We start from the raw sequence: 18,183 nt of genomic DNA, 5'->3' as shown, positions 1-18,183 counted from the left end.
CGTAGTTGGCAGTCAACGTGATAATATTTTGACAGATTTTTCTAATATGTACGATGTGACGTATAATATTATTTTTATTACAATATTAAAAATATGTTTTTGCTTCTTAAATTATTAGCTATTTACTTAAATTTCACATTTTTGTTTCATAAAAAACGGCACAATGTCAACATTTATATTTTCGCATAATTTGGTGCGGAAATTTATCAAATAAAATATATTTTAACCGATCTAACGTATACTGAAACAATAAATTAAAGTATCGATATGATATTTAATAATTTATTGTAGTTTATTTAAAAGGTATTTCAAACAAAGAGTAATTTTTTGTGTACCAACCGGTATTTGCTTGCAGTAACTGGAAACCTTCTCATTATACGTAACACTTTTTGCACGTCTCTTGGACAGATTTATTTTGCATCTAGCTCCTCGTATATTTGCCATAGAAAACGCCCGGGGCTCGAGTTTGCGCTATCGCGCCTGAATTTAATTTGTAATTGTATTTTTGTCGGCTTCGTCGCGCGATCGTGTTCACCGTCCTAAAAATCCTCTCCTTGCTTATAATTTCTCGTAAATACGAATCAATACCCGTATAACTTACATCTTGTTTTAAAATACATTATACTGCTAACTGACAGTGTAGATTTTTTATATATTTGCCACTTTTTGAAAGCCGACCTCAGTCATGGAGAATCCTAAATTTATGAAAATTGTGAATCCTAACGTGAAATATACAGAAGATCGGATGATTGCGGATTATGTGTATACAAATTCAATTGTGAAGAAGGTTGATGATACTTTACAGGTAAAATATCTTCTTTATTATCTCTTTTATTCAATCGAAGTCGTGCGCAGGATTTGAGTATTTTTTGGATGTATAAATATAATTTTACTATTTAGCTGTCCAGTGTGTTTAATTTAATAATCGATAATTACAATTCCACGCTTATTGGCTCATTGCAAGGCATGCCACAAGTTCCCCTACGAGTTTATGTTAGGTTATTCTGTAGGGTGAGTGCGCTCATATTGTGTAAGGGTAGAAGCAAATCGATTGACCGTGACCTTGGGCTTCAATTCTAGCGGATTCCATATCATGTACGTAAGTCGAAGATTCTAGATCAGGAATGGTGAACTATTTAGCCACACGTTTTTAAGTTTGATTACCTTTTTGGTTAAATAAAAAATTCAATACAAACCTTTTTATTTTAAACGAAATATTTGTTTCCTGTTCATTCTTTTTATTTATTTATTTTCAAACTTAAATAGTAAAAAAAAACAAAAGTAAATGCTACTAAAATATATCATTTACATTCTAATTTTTTAGCTTAAAATATTTTTACATCGCCATACGTATTTTTCTTAAATAAACAACCCCTTTTCGACACTTTTTTTGAGTTATAGTATAATGTGGACTTCAACTTGAAAAGGTTCCTCCCTACCCCTTTTTCTAGACCTTTCTTCACAGTAATAATTAGCCCTCGAGTGGTGCGAGCAGAACACCTGTAAATATTTGTATCTGTAACCTGTTTTTATAATGGTTTCCTAATAAATATTCCAATTTGTTCTAGTCTTGTTTGCTTAAATTATTTCAATTAGTATCCATTCATAAGAATGAATATTAATTAAAATAATAACGGATATAAATCCCCCCCCCCAAATTTACATTTTTTTAATATAAAATTCAATTTATCAAAGAAGAATTTTAATATAATAAATTTATGTTTATTTTGAGGATGTCATGTAAATTCCTTAAAAAAAAATCATAGTATTTTTATTAAAACAACTTATATTAGTAATATACATTTTAATATTTGATTACCAGTCTACAGTTTACACAAACTTGTAACAACGTAGGTATGCAACCTTGAGTGCCCTATCCATAAGTTCTATTCCCCCTTTCCTACCTACTACTCTTCCATTTCATTTCCAAGTCATTATTATTACTTTTACATCATTTACCATCGTCAGAACAATCAGAACCTAAAATCTGGTGGTGTCAAAAGTCTGCGTAATCGGAGGGCATGTATGACTATGTATGGATGTGAAGGAGGCGAAGAGTGTACATCAGGACAGAAGAGTGCGGAGTTCATCCTCTCTGCCTACCCTTGCGGAGAAACGGCGTGATGGTAGTAGTAATAGTAGTAATCACCATCATTCTACCTTTATCCCAGAATCTGGAGTTTGCCTAACATAATAAAAATAATAAATATTTCTATTAAAAAATAATAATAATAATTAAAAAACACAAATTATTTCAAATAAGATGCTAACTAGGATTTAATTCATTTAACAACATTTTTTTTTTTCACTTTAAACTTTCTTTAACCCTTATGTGCACCCATTGGATCGACCCAGTATTATCTTGATTATTTGTTACAATTGTTTCTCCTTGATATGGCATTTTCAAACTAATGTCCAAACTAATTAGTTTAAAAATGCCATAACATGGCGTAACAATTGTTACAAAATTTATTTTTATATGTTTTTAAAATAATAAAATACAACATTTTGAGTGTGTTCAAATACTTGTTCACAAAATCTGGATTATCTCTAACTGGTTAAATTGTAAGCTTAAATAATAAAAATGAAAATCATATTTTCTGGCGTTTCTCATGCGTGTGATTAAGAGTGTCTGCTTAATATAAAGCTTGTTTTCATCTTATCAATAGATGTCTCTAGTGAAGTTCTAGTGATTCAAGAATAATGTTTTAAAATTGGTTTATATATATAGAACTTCCAAGAATTTGAGTAGTGTGGTTGTCAATAATGGGTAGAATTGGTGAATGTTACACGTGTGTAAAGTGATCACGTAAACCAGCCTATGACGGTCGTAAATGCCCAGACTTCCATATTCTTCTTCATCTTTGATGAGATGTCAAATATAATAAAGTACACTTTAGTAGACTCTGCTAATCAATAATGGATTTCAATGTTAAATATATACACTATGATAATTCTTCAGTAAAGTCCATGTCCAGTAAGTGATTGAATGGAATGTAAATGTATTCCAGGTGACAGAGGAGCATGTGAAGATGCAGATAGAGACCAAGCTAGTGGCGGCGCGCACGGGGGTGATGCTGGTCGGGTGGGGCGGGAATAACGGCTCCACCTTCACAGCCGCGGCCATCGCCAACCGCCGGGGACTGACCTGGCAACACAAGAACGGAACTAAGTCGGCAAACTGGTAACATTTACTATATACTATTTATATATATATATATATATATATATATATATATATATATATATATATATATATATATATATATATACGGATACATATCGCTCACTCCTTTCAAGAACATAAATCAAAAATCGTCAATTTTCAGTTGTGCATGTTTTCGGAATGTCCAGAAAATGTACTATATCTTAGCAAAAGCGGCATATTTTTAACTTAATATTTACCAGCTACAAGACAGAAAGTGTTGTTTGTGATTTTTGAAGAAAACGTGTTGTTAAATTATTTTTTTTTAATATACTAAATATTTTTCAAATGTAGAAAAAACATTCAGGTTTTACCTAAAAAGATCTGTTGCACAGTAAAGAGTTCAATAAGTGACTAGATATTTAAACTTTAAAAACGATCCACTGAAAAATCTTTTTATTTTTATTTATGACGTTCTTGAAAGGAGTGAGCAATATGTATGAGGGGAGATACTTAAATGTGGAAGAAGAGAAGATTTTTTACAAATTCCTTTCTGCGTACCCCTGTAGAGAAGCGGTGCGATGGTACTAACCAAATTTCAAACAAAATAAAATTTCTTGTATGTTTTTTTTACTACTTCGTTTTTAACCACTTTTATTTTTGGTTCTTTTCTCCAACCTGTTTCGACAAGAATCTTGTCATCTTCAGGGATGGACAGAGTATATGTCCATCCCTAAAGATGTCAAGATTTTTGCTGAAACCAGATGGAGAAAAAAACGATGTTTTTGTTTTATTTTATATTAAAAAAAACAATATAAAATTCAAATATATCCTTCCATGTTAGTTATTCTAAATACGAAAATTGAAGATACAATGATAGATCAAAGGCGAGTGACATAACTGGGTTTCGTTTTTTTTACCATTTTTTTGTTAAATTAAAAAAATCATTGACTTTTATAGAATAAAAGAATAAAATAAATAAGAATAAAAAATACTATTTTTAAGTAGGTATTTTAATTCTTCAAACCCTTATCCGCACCCTATGGTGCAGAGGGCACTGCGTCATATTGACGCATTATATTGCTAGCTAAACACGCCAAACATTACACCACGGAGGCGGACAAAAGTATATTGATAGAATAATTAATAATGATGAGAGATAAAATCAGTATAAAATTATATGCATTGAATTCATATATCTTAAAATAACTGACAGACGTTGTTTTAATCTCTAGATTAATTGCAAGGTACACTTCATTGAGAATGTTTAATCCTCTACATCAAAGATTCTCAAAGTGTGTTGTGGAATGCCAAACTTATTTATTTGGACATTTCAAATGAAGGAATCACTTAGTCCATCTTTATGTACATATTTAGAAATAGCAAAAACAATCAAATAAAAAAATATATATAAATAAAATGCCTAATACAGTTCAAAAATATTCAAAATAAGAACTCAGATGATAAACTGGTGGCTTCCCTAGCAACATCTTCGTTATAGAAAGGTCACTGAAAGGTTCTAGTAAGCTCATGTGACGTCTATAGAAATTTAACTTGGGTTGGTGGGTCTTCATGATAAAATAATTAAGTATATCAAATTAAAATGCAAGGCGAAACAAAAATCACAAATTTAAGCTTTTCAATACACTATTATACACTAATACACATTCAATACACACCCATACCTCGCTATACGGCCACTCTTTATACGGCATTCGCTATAACGACCGTCTTCAATTAAGGCACATTTTCCATTTACGGCCTAAAATTTTTCGCTTTAACAGCAAAAAAACTTTTTCAATGTCGATATATTTACAACATTTTGACTGTGTCCAAATACTTGTTCACAAAATCTGGATTATCTCCAATTACAGGAGTTATTTTCATATTATTTTTTGACATCTCATCAAAGATAAAGAAGAATTGGAAGTCTGGGCATTTACGGAGCTGACAACCGTTATGGCTGGTTTAAAAAAAATATACATATCGAATTATCTACATGTTGCCAATCTTTGAAGAACGAAATGGACTAGAAGGCAAGACAAACAACGTTGGACAATTTTTTAAGCCAGCCCATCCTTACCAGCAAAAAATGATGTCGACAGTGATCTGCAAGTTACCATTTCTTCATCGTCTTCAGATTAAAGCCATTTTCAATAAAATTATGCATGTATACATACACATATTTTATGTAACGTGAAGTTGTTTAATTTTTGTTTATAAATTATTTTTGGTTTTTGTCATTATTTTATGTACAAATATATGTCCTTGTTATGTATCTATTTTTGCTTTAAATGAAATAAAAACATAAAATTCATTCTGAATGATAAACTATGTTACATATTTAACAAATTTGTAGCTTATTCTATTGAATTTGTATTAGAATAATTGATTCCTTATACGGACGGCTTTTCGCTTTGCGGCCAAGTTTCGTGGAACGTATCTAGGCTGTAAAGCGAGGTATGGGTATATAAATTGAAATGGACTTCTACAAATTAAACTCCAAATCTATAAATAAAGTTTATTATTATTAAATGATAGTGCACTTTTTCTTATTGCAATATTATTATTGAACCTAAAATCTGGCGGTGTCAAAAGTCTACGTAATCGGAGGGCATGTGTGACTAGATGTATGGATGTGAAGGAGGCGAGGAGTGTATGTCAGGACAGAAGAGTGTGGCGTTCCATCCTCTCTGCCTACCCCTGCGGGGAAACGGCGTGATGGTAGTAGTAGTAGAAATATTATTTTTTTATTTAAAATCATTTTTTCCTATAATTCTTAGTTTGAACTATAATACTCATAGAATTTCACAATACAAAATCTTTTTAGATTATTAAGAATTTATAAAAGTTTGGAAACCGCATGACTCACCTGTTTCCATATAACCAATTACAATCGTACGAGCGGAATAAGCTTGATTGAACAACGAAAGTATAATAGAGATAAGTTTATCAAAATGTCATACTGGTAGAACAGGTGTCACATCATACGAGAGTGGTGTGATTACTAATTATATTACCAATCTCCGGGTAGTGGTAGACAGTGACTCACTTCACATCTCCACCTGATGTAATTAACTCCGATGACTGATAAGACTGCAAGCCTAAATAGTATTGGTACAAGTCTATTTAAAGATTTTACCCTTTGCCCGATTTGCCCGTACCACATGCGAGCAAAAAAACTGGACCTTTGCGGATTTGCAAATATACTATATCTGGTATGGCACCAAAAAATGGCTTGCAGATTTGCTCGTATCTGGTACAGGCTCTTTGGCTAAAAAATGTCTCAAACTGATTTTACCATAGTAACGGCGGAAGTAGTAGATTATAATGGAGTTCTGGGCTAGAAAATACTACATGGAAAACCTTTGTGTACCTAAGATCAGTTTTAAAAGTAGTTAAAACTCTCTTAGTTTAAACTCCAAATAAAACATTTTTTAAAAGGAATAACCCGCAAAGCCTTGATGCTTGTCTGCTGGTAGGATAGTTAGGAAAGGGAACGTTTATGTGAAAAATACATTACAAACACCCAGACCAATTGAAGATGAATATTTTTTCATTCATTAATTTTTCTTTGTACTTACGTTCCACTATATTGCTGTACTATATTTTATTCTATATGTAAAGGCCTTACAGGCCTATTATGCACCAATAAATAAACAAAAATAAATAATCAATTTTGCAATTGGTGGGAATCGAACCCGCAATGCCAGTTTTGCAGTTGAGCGTCTACCCGACTGCGCCGTGGCGCTAGTCATAAAAAATCTTAAAAACTGGAAAATATTGTTATTTAATGGCTTGCCATAATGCATTATTTCATTATCAGAAATAATATTTTTTTTAAACCTACCTTTTTCTAAATAAAATCTTCATTAAAACTCTTCAGTCAAAGGGTTAATGAGAAGTAATAATGCAAAGGAATGTTTGTTTTATCACACCAAGTAATTGACCGTCACACCATTTCTCACATTTGTAAGCAGTAAGGATGGAAAATTATACATTCGGTCAAATAAATAATGACCTGAGCCAACAAATACATTATTATCCCAAATTTATTGATTCTCCCTCAAAATGGGCTCCTTCTGAAGCGATACATTTTTTCAACGAACATTCCAACCATCTACGCACTTTGTGATGACATACATTGGAATCGCCTTGAGTTAATTTGCAAATTTTGTTTTATGTCTTCAATCGAGTCAAAACGTGTTCCATTCCGATGCCTGTTGGCTAGTTTGCGTATCATACTCATAAACCCATGTCTCGTCACCAGTTACGATGCGTTTTATAAACGAGGGGTCCGTTCTGACGCTTTCCAGCATGTCTTCCAACTATTTGAGTTTGTTGCCGCATTTGAAAAAAAAAACGCTTTTAGAATAAGCCGGTATTTATTTCTGGAGGTCCCGGGTTCGATTCCCAAGGGGGGTAAAATAATTATAAGTGATTTTTTCACTGTCATATATATTCAATATTACCCTGGACTGGTACCTGAAGCGGAGGGCTGATCACCTTTCCTTAATGTGTAAACGATCAAGATAACACTGCGTTTATATGATGCAGTGCCCTATGCACCATTGGGGTGCGGATAAGGGTTTTATTATTATTATTATTTAACAGAATTTATAGTATCTCCATATTATCATTTGTTGAAAATTCAAATTCATGATACTCCCATGTAAAGGTAAGATTTCCATGCGCCAGTTGACACTCCTTTCAACAACGTCATGTATCAAAAAACTTGATTTTTCAATAGAAAATTTTTAAAGTTTAAAAAATATAATCAAATGTATTAAAATTAAATATCAAGCCACAATTGAACTTTTTACTATGCAACAGATCTTATTGGGTAAAACTTGAATGTTTTTTCTCCATTTTAAAAATATTTAGTTTATTAAAAAAATAAATTAAACAATACCTTTTTTTCAAAATGCAAAAACAACACTCTCTGCCCTGTAGCGGGTAAATATTAAGTTAAAAATATGCTGCTTTTGCTGGGATATAGTACATTTTCTGGGCATTCCGAAAACATGCACAACTGAAATTTGACAATTTTTTATAAATGACGTTTATAAATTAAATAAATGATTTATAAATTAAATAAATGATTTGTTCGATAAGTTTGAGCATGATTTGTTGTTGGACTCACTTGACCGTGTCGTTACAAATCTATTGATATCTCAATGACAAAAATAACATTATTATCGCAAGTAGAAATTAACATATTACAACTCGTTCATTGATCAGTCAGAAAGGGGTGCATCTTTGATGGCAATCATACCATAACATGGCGATCATGCTGTTTTGACCCACGGAAAATTATAGTACCTATGACCCATATTATAGATGGTTGAATTAGTTTTATGGTTTATTCCAGGTTTGGATCTATTACCCAAGCCAGTACGGTGCGACTGGGCGCAGGAGAGAGAGGAGAGGATGTGCATGTCCCGCTCTGCAGCATGCTTCCCATGGTGGATCCCAACGACCTCGGTCAGTTAATCTTAACTCCGACCATATCACATTCTTGTCTGAATTTGGTCTCTAATTATATCATATTCTCATCTCAGTTTGGTCTAATACTTCACTCTTTAAAACATCTTCTATTTCAAAGTAAATTTTAGGGTGTTTGGCGAAATTTTGCCGTGATTTTGTGGGCTTATATAAAGAGTGGAATGTGAGGGGATCAAAAAACAAAGTCTTTTTATTTCTCAAAATATTATATAAAGAGCTTAGATTCAGACATGGCTATGAGCACAGCCCAAATTGGATTACCTTATTTTATTTGCATCATAGGACTAGTTCAGGGGTGGGCAAATAGCTGCCCGTGGGCTGCATATTATAAAGTATATCAAAATCAAAGTTTCTGTCACAACACTGCATTTTCTCAGCTTCCTTTGCAGTTGTCTACTCTATTGACAGTGCTACCGAAGAGGAACAATTAATTCTTATTGCGACACAAAATAAAAATGTTTTAAGTGTGGGCTGCTATCGATGTTTTGCACATGATGTGGTAGATAAAAAATTTACCTACCCCTAGACTAGTCAAAGATTAAATTATATTATTTTAGTTTTGGCATTTTGCTGTTAAGGTGATTCCAAGGATTTACATTTCGTTCTGCAGAAGAACTGTTTGGAAAAACATATATTTTTTGAAGTGCATACTCAATAAAAAAAATTCTACCTATGATATATCGCTCACTCCTTCCAACAACATCGTACATCAAAAATCATCAGTTTTCAGTTGCGCATGTTTTCGGAATGCCCAGAAAATGTACTATATCCCAGAAAAAGTGGCATATTTTAAACTTACTATTTACCCGCTACAGGGCAGAAAGTGTTGTTTTTGCATTTTGAAAAAAAGGTATTGTTTAATTATTTTTTTAAATATACTAAATATTTTTTAAATGGAGAAAAAATATTCAGGTTTTACCTACAAAGATCTGTTGCACAGTAAAAAGAAGTGGCTTAATATTAATTTTTTATACATTTTATTATATTTTTAAAAACGATCTCCTGAAAAATCAAGTTCTTTAATATATGACGTTGTCGAAAGGAGCGAGCGATATCAGCAAAAGGATTATAATGAACATCTGTTCCAAGGGTTGTCAGAGTTCTTTCAATTTCTTATGTGTAACGATTGTCTTGTCAAATCATCTGGGCATTAGCTATTAAGAAGACCACATTAATATTGTGTCACCAAACGGAGGTTTGTAATAGTGGATTTCAATTATTGTAGTGATTGACGGTTGGGACATCAGTCACTTGAATCTGGCGGAGTCCATGCGCAGGGCCGAGGTGCTGGACTGGGAGCTGCAGGAGCAGCTGTGGAAGGACATGGCCGAGATGTCTCCGCGACCGGGGATATACGATCCTGACTTCATAGCCGCCAACCAGGTAGCCACCATACCCATTGATGGTCACGTGACCTGGACCTCTCCGTAGACTCAGTTACTAGTAGTCACTCGCGGAGTGTGATTGCAGGCTGACCGCGCCACCAACGTGATAGGGGGGACCCGGAAACAGCAGTACACGCAGATCAGGAAGGACATCGCCGACTTCAGGACCAAGAACCAGCTGGAGTGCGTCATAGTGCTATGGACGGCCAATACTGAAAGGTAATTTAGCACTCAGTGTGAAGGGACTGCATCGTACTAGAGATAACAAATCTGTGACTTCTATTTATAATATTTTTTTCTTCAAACCCTCTTCTGCATAGGGCACTGCATCATATAAAAGCAGTGTTACCTTCATCGTTAACACATATAGGAAAGGTGATCACCCCTCCGCTTCAGGTATAAGGTTCAGGAAATATTGAATTAATATATCGGAGTGAAAAAATCACTTTGACCGCTCCCTGGGAATCGAACCCGGAACCTCCAGTACGGTAGCCGAGGGTGCTGACCATTACACAATAAAGGTGGACGAAAGATAAGAGAACTTAATAATAAAAGCTAGGGTTACCTTTCTCAGCTTGTAATATAAAACATTAAAATTAATTTATATATCATAACCATATGGTTGTCCAAACAAAACTTTCCTCAAAGGAGTATGGGCGCGTACATGAACAGCAGGGCTTATAATTGAAGCCAGGTGACATTTATTTCTAAAATGGTACTTATACTGCCATCTGTGGTTGTATTTATGACTTCAGGCTTCAACTTTTTAAGTTTTATAGGCATAGGCTATAAAACTCAAAAGGTGAAGCCTGGGTAGGGTCATGATAAGCGGTGTTGTATAAGCCGTAGCTAGATTTCAGAGTCACTTGGACTTTAGGTAATTTAAAAAAAATTGTTTTAAGACTAAAACTACACATAAGATTATTTTTTTGTAATGGTGGTACTTAGGCAGCTTGTGCACTACACGGATTTTTACCGTCCGGCAGTCCGGTTTTGAAAAATAAAAGTGACTACGACAGTTTAGCGTGATCAAATTTACGCGCACCGTGTTCACACACCGATTTGAAGAAAAATGGACAAAAGCACGAGCCAATCATCATTTTATCACGCTAACTGAAGTGCCGGAGGGTAGAATTCCGTGTAGTGCACAAACGCCCTTATTCTAAATGGTACTTATACTGCCATCTGTGGTTGTATTTTAAGACTAAAACTACCCATCAGATTGTTATTTTTGTTGTACTGGTGGTACTTATACTAAATGGTACTTATACTGCCATCTGTGGTTGTATTTTAAGACTAAAACTACCCATCAGATTGTTATTTTTGTTGTACTGGTGGTACTTATACTAAATGGTACTTATACTGCCATCTGTGGTTGTATTTTAAGACTAAAACTACCCATCAGATTGTTATTTTTGTTGTACTGGTGGTACTTATACTAAATGGTACTTATACTGCCATCTGTGGTTGTATTCAAACACTAAAACCACACTAGAGATTATTTTTCTATTGTACTTCTGACATTTTACTAAAAAAAAACGTTTGTGAGGTCTTCGTAATGACACTGTCAATTTTGATGTAAATCCTGTTTACTGATGTAAATACATATAATATATTTGTTTCAAGAAAATATGTTGCTTATAGTATTATTGACTATGATATAATAAAATTATAAAAAGTATTTTTTTAAATTGAAGAAGAAAACAAAAAATCAAACCAGATTTGCAAATTTTGGAACGGTTTTGTCTGCAGAAATTCACTCACGGACAGGTTAATATTCATAATTTTTCACTTTGGATTTGTATTCCATTCTTTCCCCGCAGTCGGCACTCAGTCTGTGACACTTTCTTTAATGTTTGTTGCAGCAACCCAAAATTTGAACCTCAATTTCTCTGGACCAAGTATCAACATTGTAATTATCTTTTACTTTAACGTAACTTTTTCTTCATATGTACTTTGAAACTTACATATTGCTAACTCCTTTCGACAACGTCAAATATCAAAAAACTTGATTTTTCAGGAGAACGTTTTTAAAGTTTAAAAATATAATACAATGTTTTAAAAATAAATATCAAGCCACTTATTGAACTTTTTACTGTGCAACAGATCTTTTTAGGTAAAACCTGAAGGTTTTTTCTCCATTTGAAAAATATTTAGTTTATTTTTTAAAAAAAATTAAACAGTAACTTTTCTTCAAAATGCAAAAATAACACTTTCTGCCCTGTAGCGGGTAAATATTAAGTTAAAAATATGCCGCTTTTGCTGGGATGTAGTACATTTTCTGGGCATTCCGAAAACATGCACAACTGAAAATTGACGATTTTTTATATATGAGGTTGTTGAAAGGAGTGAGCGATATCTGTTATTGTAATAAAAATTAATGGTTCTCAAGAAAAAAGTGTAAATAAAAGATATCCTATGTATTTGTGCCTATGTTTAGAGAATTAACACTATGGCGTTATCAACTTACCTAAATTATGCTACCTCAAGGTACAATAATCTTTATTGTTAAATACGTTTTGAGAAATGCACACATTTGTGTTTGATATCTGACATATTGATTTGTGCAGGTTCTGCGAGGTGAAGCCGGGAGTACATGACACGGCGGAGAATCTGCGAGACGCCCTGTCCGCTAACGAGTCGGAGATATCCCCTTCCACAATATTTGCTATGGCAGCCATCGATGAAAAGGTTTATCTATACCATCTGATATTTTCCCATTTAATGAAATGATCTTTTGAATCCTGTTTTTTATTATTTGTTTACTGTTTTAACATAAAAAAATACGAAAAATGGTTGAAATAAAGCAAAAAACTTAAACTTACTAAATGTCAACCTATGTACATTATTGGATCTTTTCTCTCTTCCCACAACTTCTTCGCTGATTATATTTGTACAGTGGAACCTCTCATAAGGAGTATAATTCGTTCCAGAATCTTACTTTTAAGCGAAATATTTTTTGTTTTGAATGGTGCGGAAGTCCCGGCTCTCAGTGAATGTCGTGAAAAGTGACTTGCCCTTTCTATGTAACTCATGGGAAATGTCACTTGTTAAGGGAACAATTTTTTTCTTTTTTTTTGCTCGCTATGCAAATTATTTGTTATGAGAGGTTCCGCTGTATTTCGTACTTGTATTTCTTTTTTAGTTATTCTTCTGACCCTTATCTGCACTCAATGGTGCATAGGACACTGCATCTCATTGACGCAGTGTTATCTAGATCATTAATTACAATCAGGCTTGCACTTTAGGTACCAGTAATATTTAAAAAATGAAAAAACCACCTGTATTTATTCTGACCCTCACGAGAATCGAACTCGGGACCTCCAATACGGTAGCCAAATTCGCTAACTGCTAAGCACCCTTGAAGTAGTATTTTACTAAAATGGGGCTATATAAATCACTCAAAATTATTATTTTTATTGCACCATGACAGCGGACGTTTTTAATTATTTAAATATATTTTTGTATGTTGCATTTTTTTAATGAAAAATATTTATATTCTTATTCTATCCACAAATGTTTCAATCACACGCAATTTCGTAGACTTAAGCAGTCTGTTATTAATAATAGGAAACATGTTGCGATATATTAAGCTCAATCTTAGAAGCCCTGTCTTAAAGTCTGCAACGCTAACCGCAGGACCGCGGCCCAGTTCAAATTATTAAGTTTAAAAAGCTCTTGTCATCTGGCCGCTGATTCCAACATAGTTGCAAAATATTTATCATTCTCATTGCTCCTTGTCAATGAGGCTAACTCCTCGTCCCTTCCAGTGCTGCTACATCAACGGGTCCCCCCAGAACACGCTGGTCCCCGCAGTGGTGGAGATGGCGGAGTCCGCCGGAGTGTTCGTCGGCGGAGACGACTTCAAGTCGGGGCAAACCAAACTCAAGTCCGTGCTGGTGGACTTCCTCGTCAGCGCCGGTCAGTCTGCCCCACTCCACAGTCACCCAACTGCCATCAATAATGCAATACGGCATACAACCCGAGTTAGCTTGGTCCGTGATGCGGTCCGTTTCTCGGAACAAACACATGTTAAATGCATCCCTACGACCTTGTCAATATAGTGTATGCAATAAACAATAGCATTCCAAAAACATGCGCTTACCCCAACTTCTATTTGTGCAATTTATTATTAAAGCGTCATGAAAATAATATCCTTGCAGTAAAAAAGATTATTATTATTAACTGGTGTTCAACGGCTAAATGACGCATTCATCCGAAAGCCATAAATTTCTCAGTGTTGGCCATGTTGAAAGCTTTCATGGCTTTAAAAGGTGGAATTTTTTAAACTGGCATCAGCTGTTCACTCTCATCACAGCCACGAAATTGTTCAGATTAAAGGGTATTTCGGATTACGTATCGTTCAGATTATTGAGCTGGCACTGTCCGTTAAAAATATTGAGTATTGAGACTTTATTTTCCTGGCCCCATAGCGGCGAAACTTGAGTAGTACGCCAAACCATGCATGCCACCTCTATGCCGCCACTCCAGTGTTGAGGGTTAAGTTATAATAATATACAAAGTGACATCTCAACATAGATGAAGAAGAATATGGAAGTCTGTGCATTTACAGAGCTTACAACCATTATAGGCTTGGTTAAGTGATCAATTTACATACGTGTAATATTTACCAATTCTACCCATATTGTCAAACCACACTATTGAAATTTTTGACATTGATCAAACTCGTGACACAGTACATGTGAGTTCACAACAGCCATCTATGTTGAAATAAGGAAAGCTTTTAGTAAACAGACTCTTTTTATTTGTATGCGAGGTCCGAATCCTGAATTACACTCACATATTTAAGACCCGCCTGAAAACATGATTCTCAATTTTTTTTATAGCTTATAATTTACAAGTTATTTTATTTACAACATTTTGAATGTGTCCAAGTACATGTTTGTAAGTCTTGTAAATGCCCAGACTTCCATATTCTTCTTCATCTATGTTGAGATGTTAAAAATGTGAAAATAACTCCTATGTGGAGATAAGCCAGATTTGTGGACAAGTATTTGGACACACGCAAAATATTGTAATGTTATTTTGTATTGGAAGTTATAATGATTATAAAATTCAAAATTAATTATTTTATTTTCATTTTGCAGGGATTAAACCTGTCTCCATAGTGAGCTACAACCATCTGGGGAACAACGACGGGAAGAACCTGTCCGCTCCCCAACAGTTCCGGTCCAAGGAGGTAAGCGGGCCACACTATCCCTCCCTCCCTCGACTCCGGAGCTCCCTGAACGCTTAGAACTAATGTACCGCTGTGTCGCCTAGATAACCAAGAGCAACGTGGTGGATGACATGGTCCAGTCCAATTCTATCCTGTACGCTCCCGGAGAGAAGCCGGATCACTGTGTGGTTATTAAGTACGTCCCATACGTTGGTAAGTACTCATTTTTTTTATCTTATTCAAAAATATTAATTTAAAAAAAAACCTATTGATGTAGTCCACAAATGCTATTAAAAAATAAATTATATCAGTCATGATAAAGCAATATCATCAGTCAAGTTGAGTCAAAAAAGTTACATGATAACTAATCTGCCTCTGTAGTGTAATGGTCAGCACGCTGGGCTACCGTTCTGGAAGTCCCAGGTACGATTCTTAGGGGTCAAATAAATATGTATAAGTGATGTTTCCACTCTAATATTTATTCTATATTACCCTGGAGCGGAGGGCTGATCACCTTTACTTTGTGTGGTAATGATCAAGATAATTTATATGATGCAGTGCCCTATGCTACAACTTGTTTGTTGACTGACCGAGTGAATTTGGCAGTTTGTGCCTTTCAAACATCAATTTGATGAAAGAGACTTAAAGACAGGTGTAGTTGGGTAGACACATTCGACTGCAAAACTGACGTCATGAGTTTGATTCCCACCAAGTGCAAAATAAATTCATGAATGATTTATTTTCCATTGGTCTGGGTATTTGTGATGTACTTTTCACATTTACCTTCCCTATTCTCACTATCCTACCTGCAGACAAGCCTCTAAAAGTAGAGGCTTTGCGGGTTATTCCTTAAAAAAGATATGTAAATATATGTCTGGGCCAAGTGCTAACACACAAAGGACAGGTGTTTTTTACGCCTGCGGACCGCTGGCGACAGGATTTGATAATTGTGTGCATATAGTTTAGACCTTAACAAAGAAGTGTGTACATAATATTCATAAAAAAATACTTCAAACTTTGAAATGAGGCCAGCGCAAGAGGTAAAAATATCCTTCCCGTCCTTAAGAATCAATCGACTGAACTAAAAATATCTTTTCTGTCCTTAGTGTTACGATTTTTGTAATGTAATGATTTTTGGCTTTAGTTAAAATTAGTTTTTTTTTGTTCACACTGTTGACTTTTTTTTTTTTTAATTTTTATTGTCAATCATCAACAGTAATATTATCAGTAATAGCAATACATGACAAAATGTTGAGCAATGATTGTTTATGAGTAGTTATGTATTAAATCAAATGTCATCTTTAATTCTTAAAGAAAATTTTATTAGTAAATGATTTGCAACTTGCTTACTTATCTGTTATCATAAGAAAAGAAGGTTCATAAGAAAAAAAAAATTACTGTGTGATATAAATTTCCCAAGTGATTTGAAATACAGTAATCAGGAAGCAGCTTAGGGTACATCGCTTTATCATGAGCTATGTTGTCAAATATCTGGTCTGTGTGATTTAAGGTGACTCGAAGCGGGCGATGGACGAGTACACGTCGGAGATCCTCCTGGGCGGGCACAGCACCATCGTGGTGCACAACACGTGCGAGGACTCGCTGCTGGCCGCGCCCATCCTGCTGGACCTGGCGCTGCTGGCCGAGCTGTTCCTGCGCGTGCGCTGCTCCGGCCAGCGCCTGCACGCCGTGCTGGCCCCCCTGGCGTACCTGCTCAAGGCGCCGCAGGTGCCGCCCGGCGCGCCCGTCATCAACGCCCTCTTCCGGCAGCGCGCCGCTCTCCACAACCTGCTGCGCGCCTGCCTCGGCCTCGCGCCCGAGACCCACATGGGCCTGGACAACATGCTGCCGCAGCTCAAGAGGACCCAGGCCAATGGCCACCACGTCTCCAACAAAAAATCCAAACATTAATTACGCGACTACTGACCCCAATACCGATACTAGTTTTAATTATTTATTGTTGCTGTCTTGAAATTCTGAAATTGAGGATGTGCGTAAAAACTTATGTCTTCTGAAATAAAACTTGCCCACATCATGACGCCGGAAGGGCATGTTTTTAGCGTATATTACGACACTTTTGGGCTATGTATCAAATAAAGTAAGGCTTACACTGACATTCCTTGGCATTTTATATAATCAAACATAACTATAAAGCTTTTTCCACTTTTGTGTGTTATAAAAGTGGAAAGAGCTATAAAGTTGTTGGTTTAATAAATACCAAATAATATTTGAGAGATGTGTGTTCAAAGAAAATATTTAATTCAGAATTTTCATAAAATGGAAAAATAAGCCTACTGAAAAACTTGTCACTCCGGACACGTCCTCAATCATGATATTAATTTCCAATTTTTGACAAGTGTATCCCTGCATTATTTTTTTCTATTTTGATTCTGATGTTTAACCGTGTATTTGACCATTTCCCAGAATAATCTTTAGTACACATTTAAATGTGTAAATCTTGTGAAATGAGGCTTTTTATAAATTGTTCAAAATTTTGAAAACTAGCGATATAATTGAATACTTCGTAAATATCAAGTTCTGACATGTTACTGTTGCTTGTAGAAAGTCCTCTAATTTTATGTAAAAGTCCTGAATATATGTGTATTTTTCTACATACGTACTGAAATATATTTATCATATTTTGAGTCAATTTAATGAAACTTTTATTTTTATTCTAAATAACTAACAATGTACCAAAGTATTGCCAAAATTTGTACATAATATTTTATATTATTATACATAGACAAATTGATGAATATATTTTTCTAAAAAGTACCTATGTAGAGAAAGTCTTTATTTTAAAATATTGTTATGAATGTCCCTACACTAATTACGTGTTCCTCCAACGTTCCCATTGGTCACTGTAGAATAGGAATGTGATATAGACAAATATAACCAACTAGAATTAGGTGGATGTTCGATAGTAAATAAACATATGATGGAAACTGCTCACCGTCTTTTATTACTTT

The 18,183-nt window shown here is 34.6% G+C and overlaps 1 protein-coding gene across 1 annotated transcript; it reads left to right on the top strand.

Moving 5' to 3' along the window:
* Positions 1–264: 264 nt before the first annotated feature.
* LOC148300340 (inositol-3-phosphate synthase-like) lies at positions 265–18,162 on the top strand. The gene is made up of 10 exons (XM_088274934.1): positions 265–805; positions 3,012–3,184; positions 8,517–8,629; positions 9,876–10,033; positions 10,121–10,254; positions 12,606–12,726; positions 13,806–13,956; positions 15,144–15,235; positions 15,319–15,427; positions 16,725–18,162. The coding sequence occupies exons 1-10, from the start codon at positions 686–688 to the stop codon at positions 17,123–17,125; spliced, it is 1,572 nt and encodes a 523-aa protein (XP_088131060.1). The 5' UTR covers positions 265–685; the 3' UTR covers positions 17,126–18,162.
* The last annotated feature ends 21 nt before the right edge of the window (positions 18,163–18,183 follow it).

This window comes from Brachycentrus maculatus, unplaced genomic scaffold (genome assembly GCF_059751285.1).
Source record: "Brachycentrus maculatus isolate JH-2025_06_01 unplaced genomic scaffold, ASM5975128v1 h1tg000748l, whole genome shotgun sequence".
Classification (NCBI taxonomy): domain Eukaryota; kingdom Metazoa; phylum Arthropoda; class Insecta; order Trichoptera; family Brachycentridae; genus Brachycentrus; species Brachycentrus maculatus.
Note: the sequence above shows the minus strand (reverse complement) of the source record. Positions and strands in the feature narration are given on the sequence as shown.

Coding starts and splice junctions, on each gene's coding strand:
- LOC148300340 (XM_088274934.1), top strand. CDS start 686: ATGGAGAATCCTAAATTTATGAAAATTGTGAATCCTAACGTGAAATAT. Junction 10,255..12,605: donor TGGACGGCCAATACTGAAAG/GTAATTTAGCAC, acceptor TGATTTGTGCAG/GTTCTGCGAGGTGAAGCCGG. Junction 15,236..15,318: donor AACAGTTCCGGTCCAAGGAG/GTAAGCGGGCCA, acceptor TGTGTCGCCTAG/ATAACCAAGAGCAACGTGGT.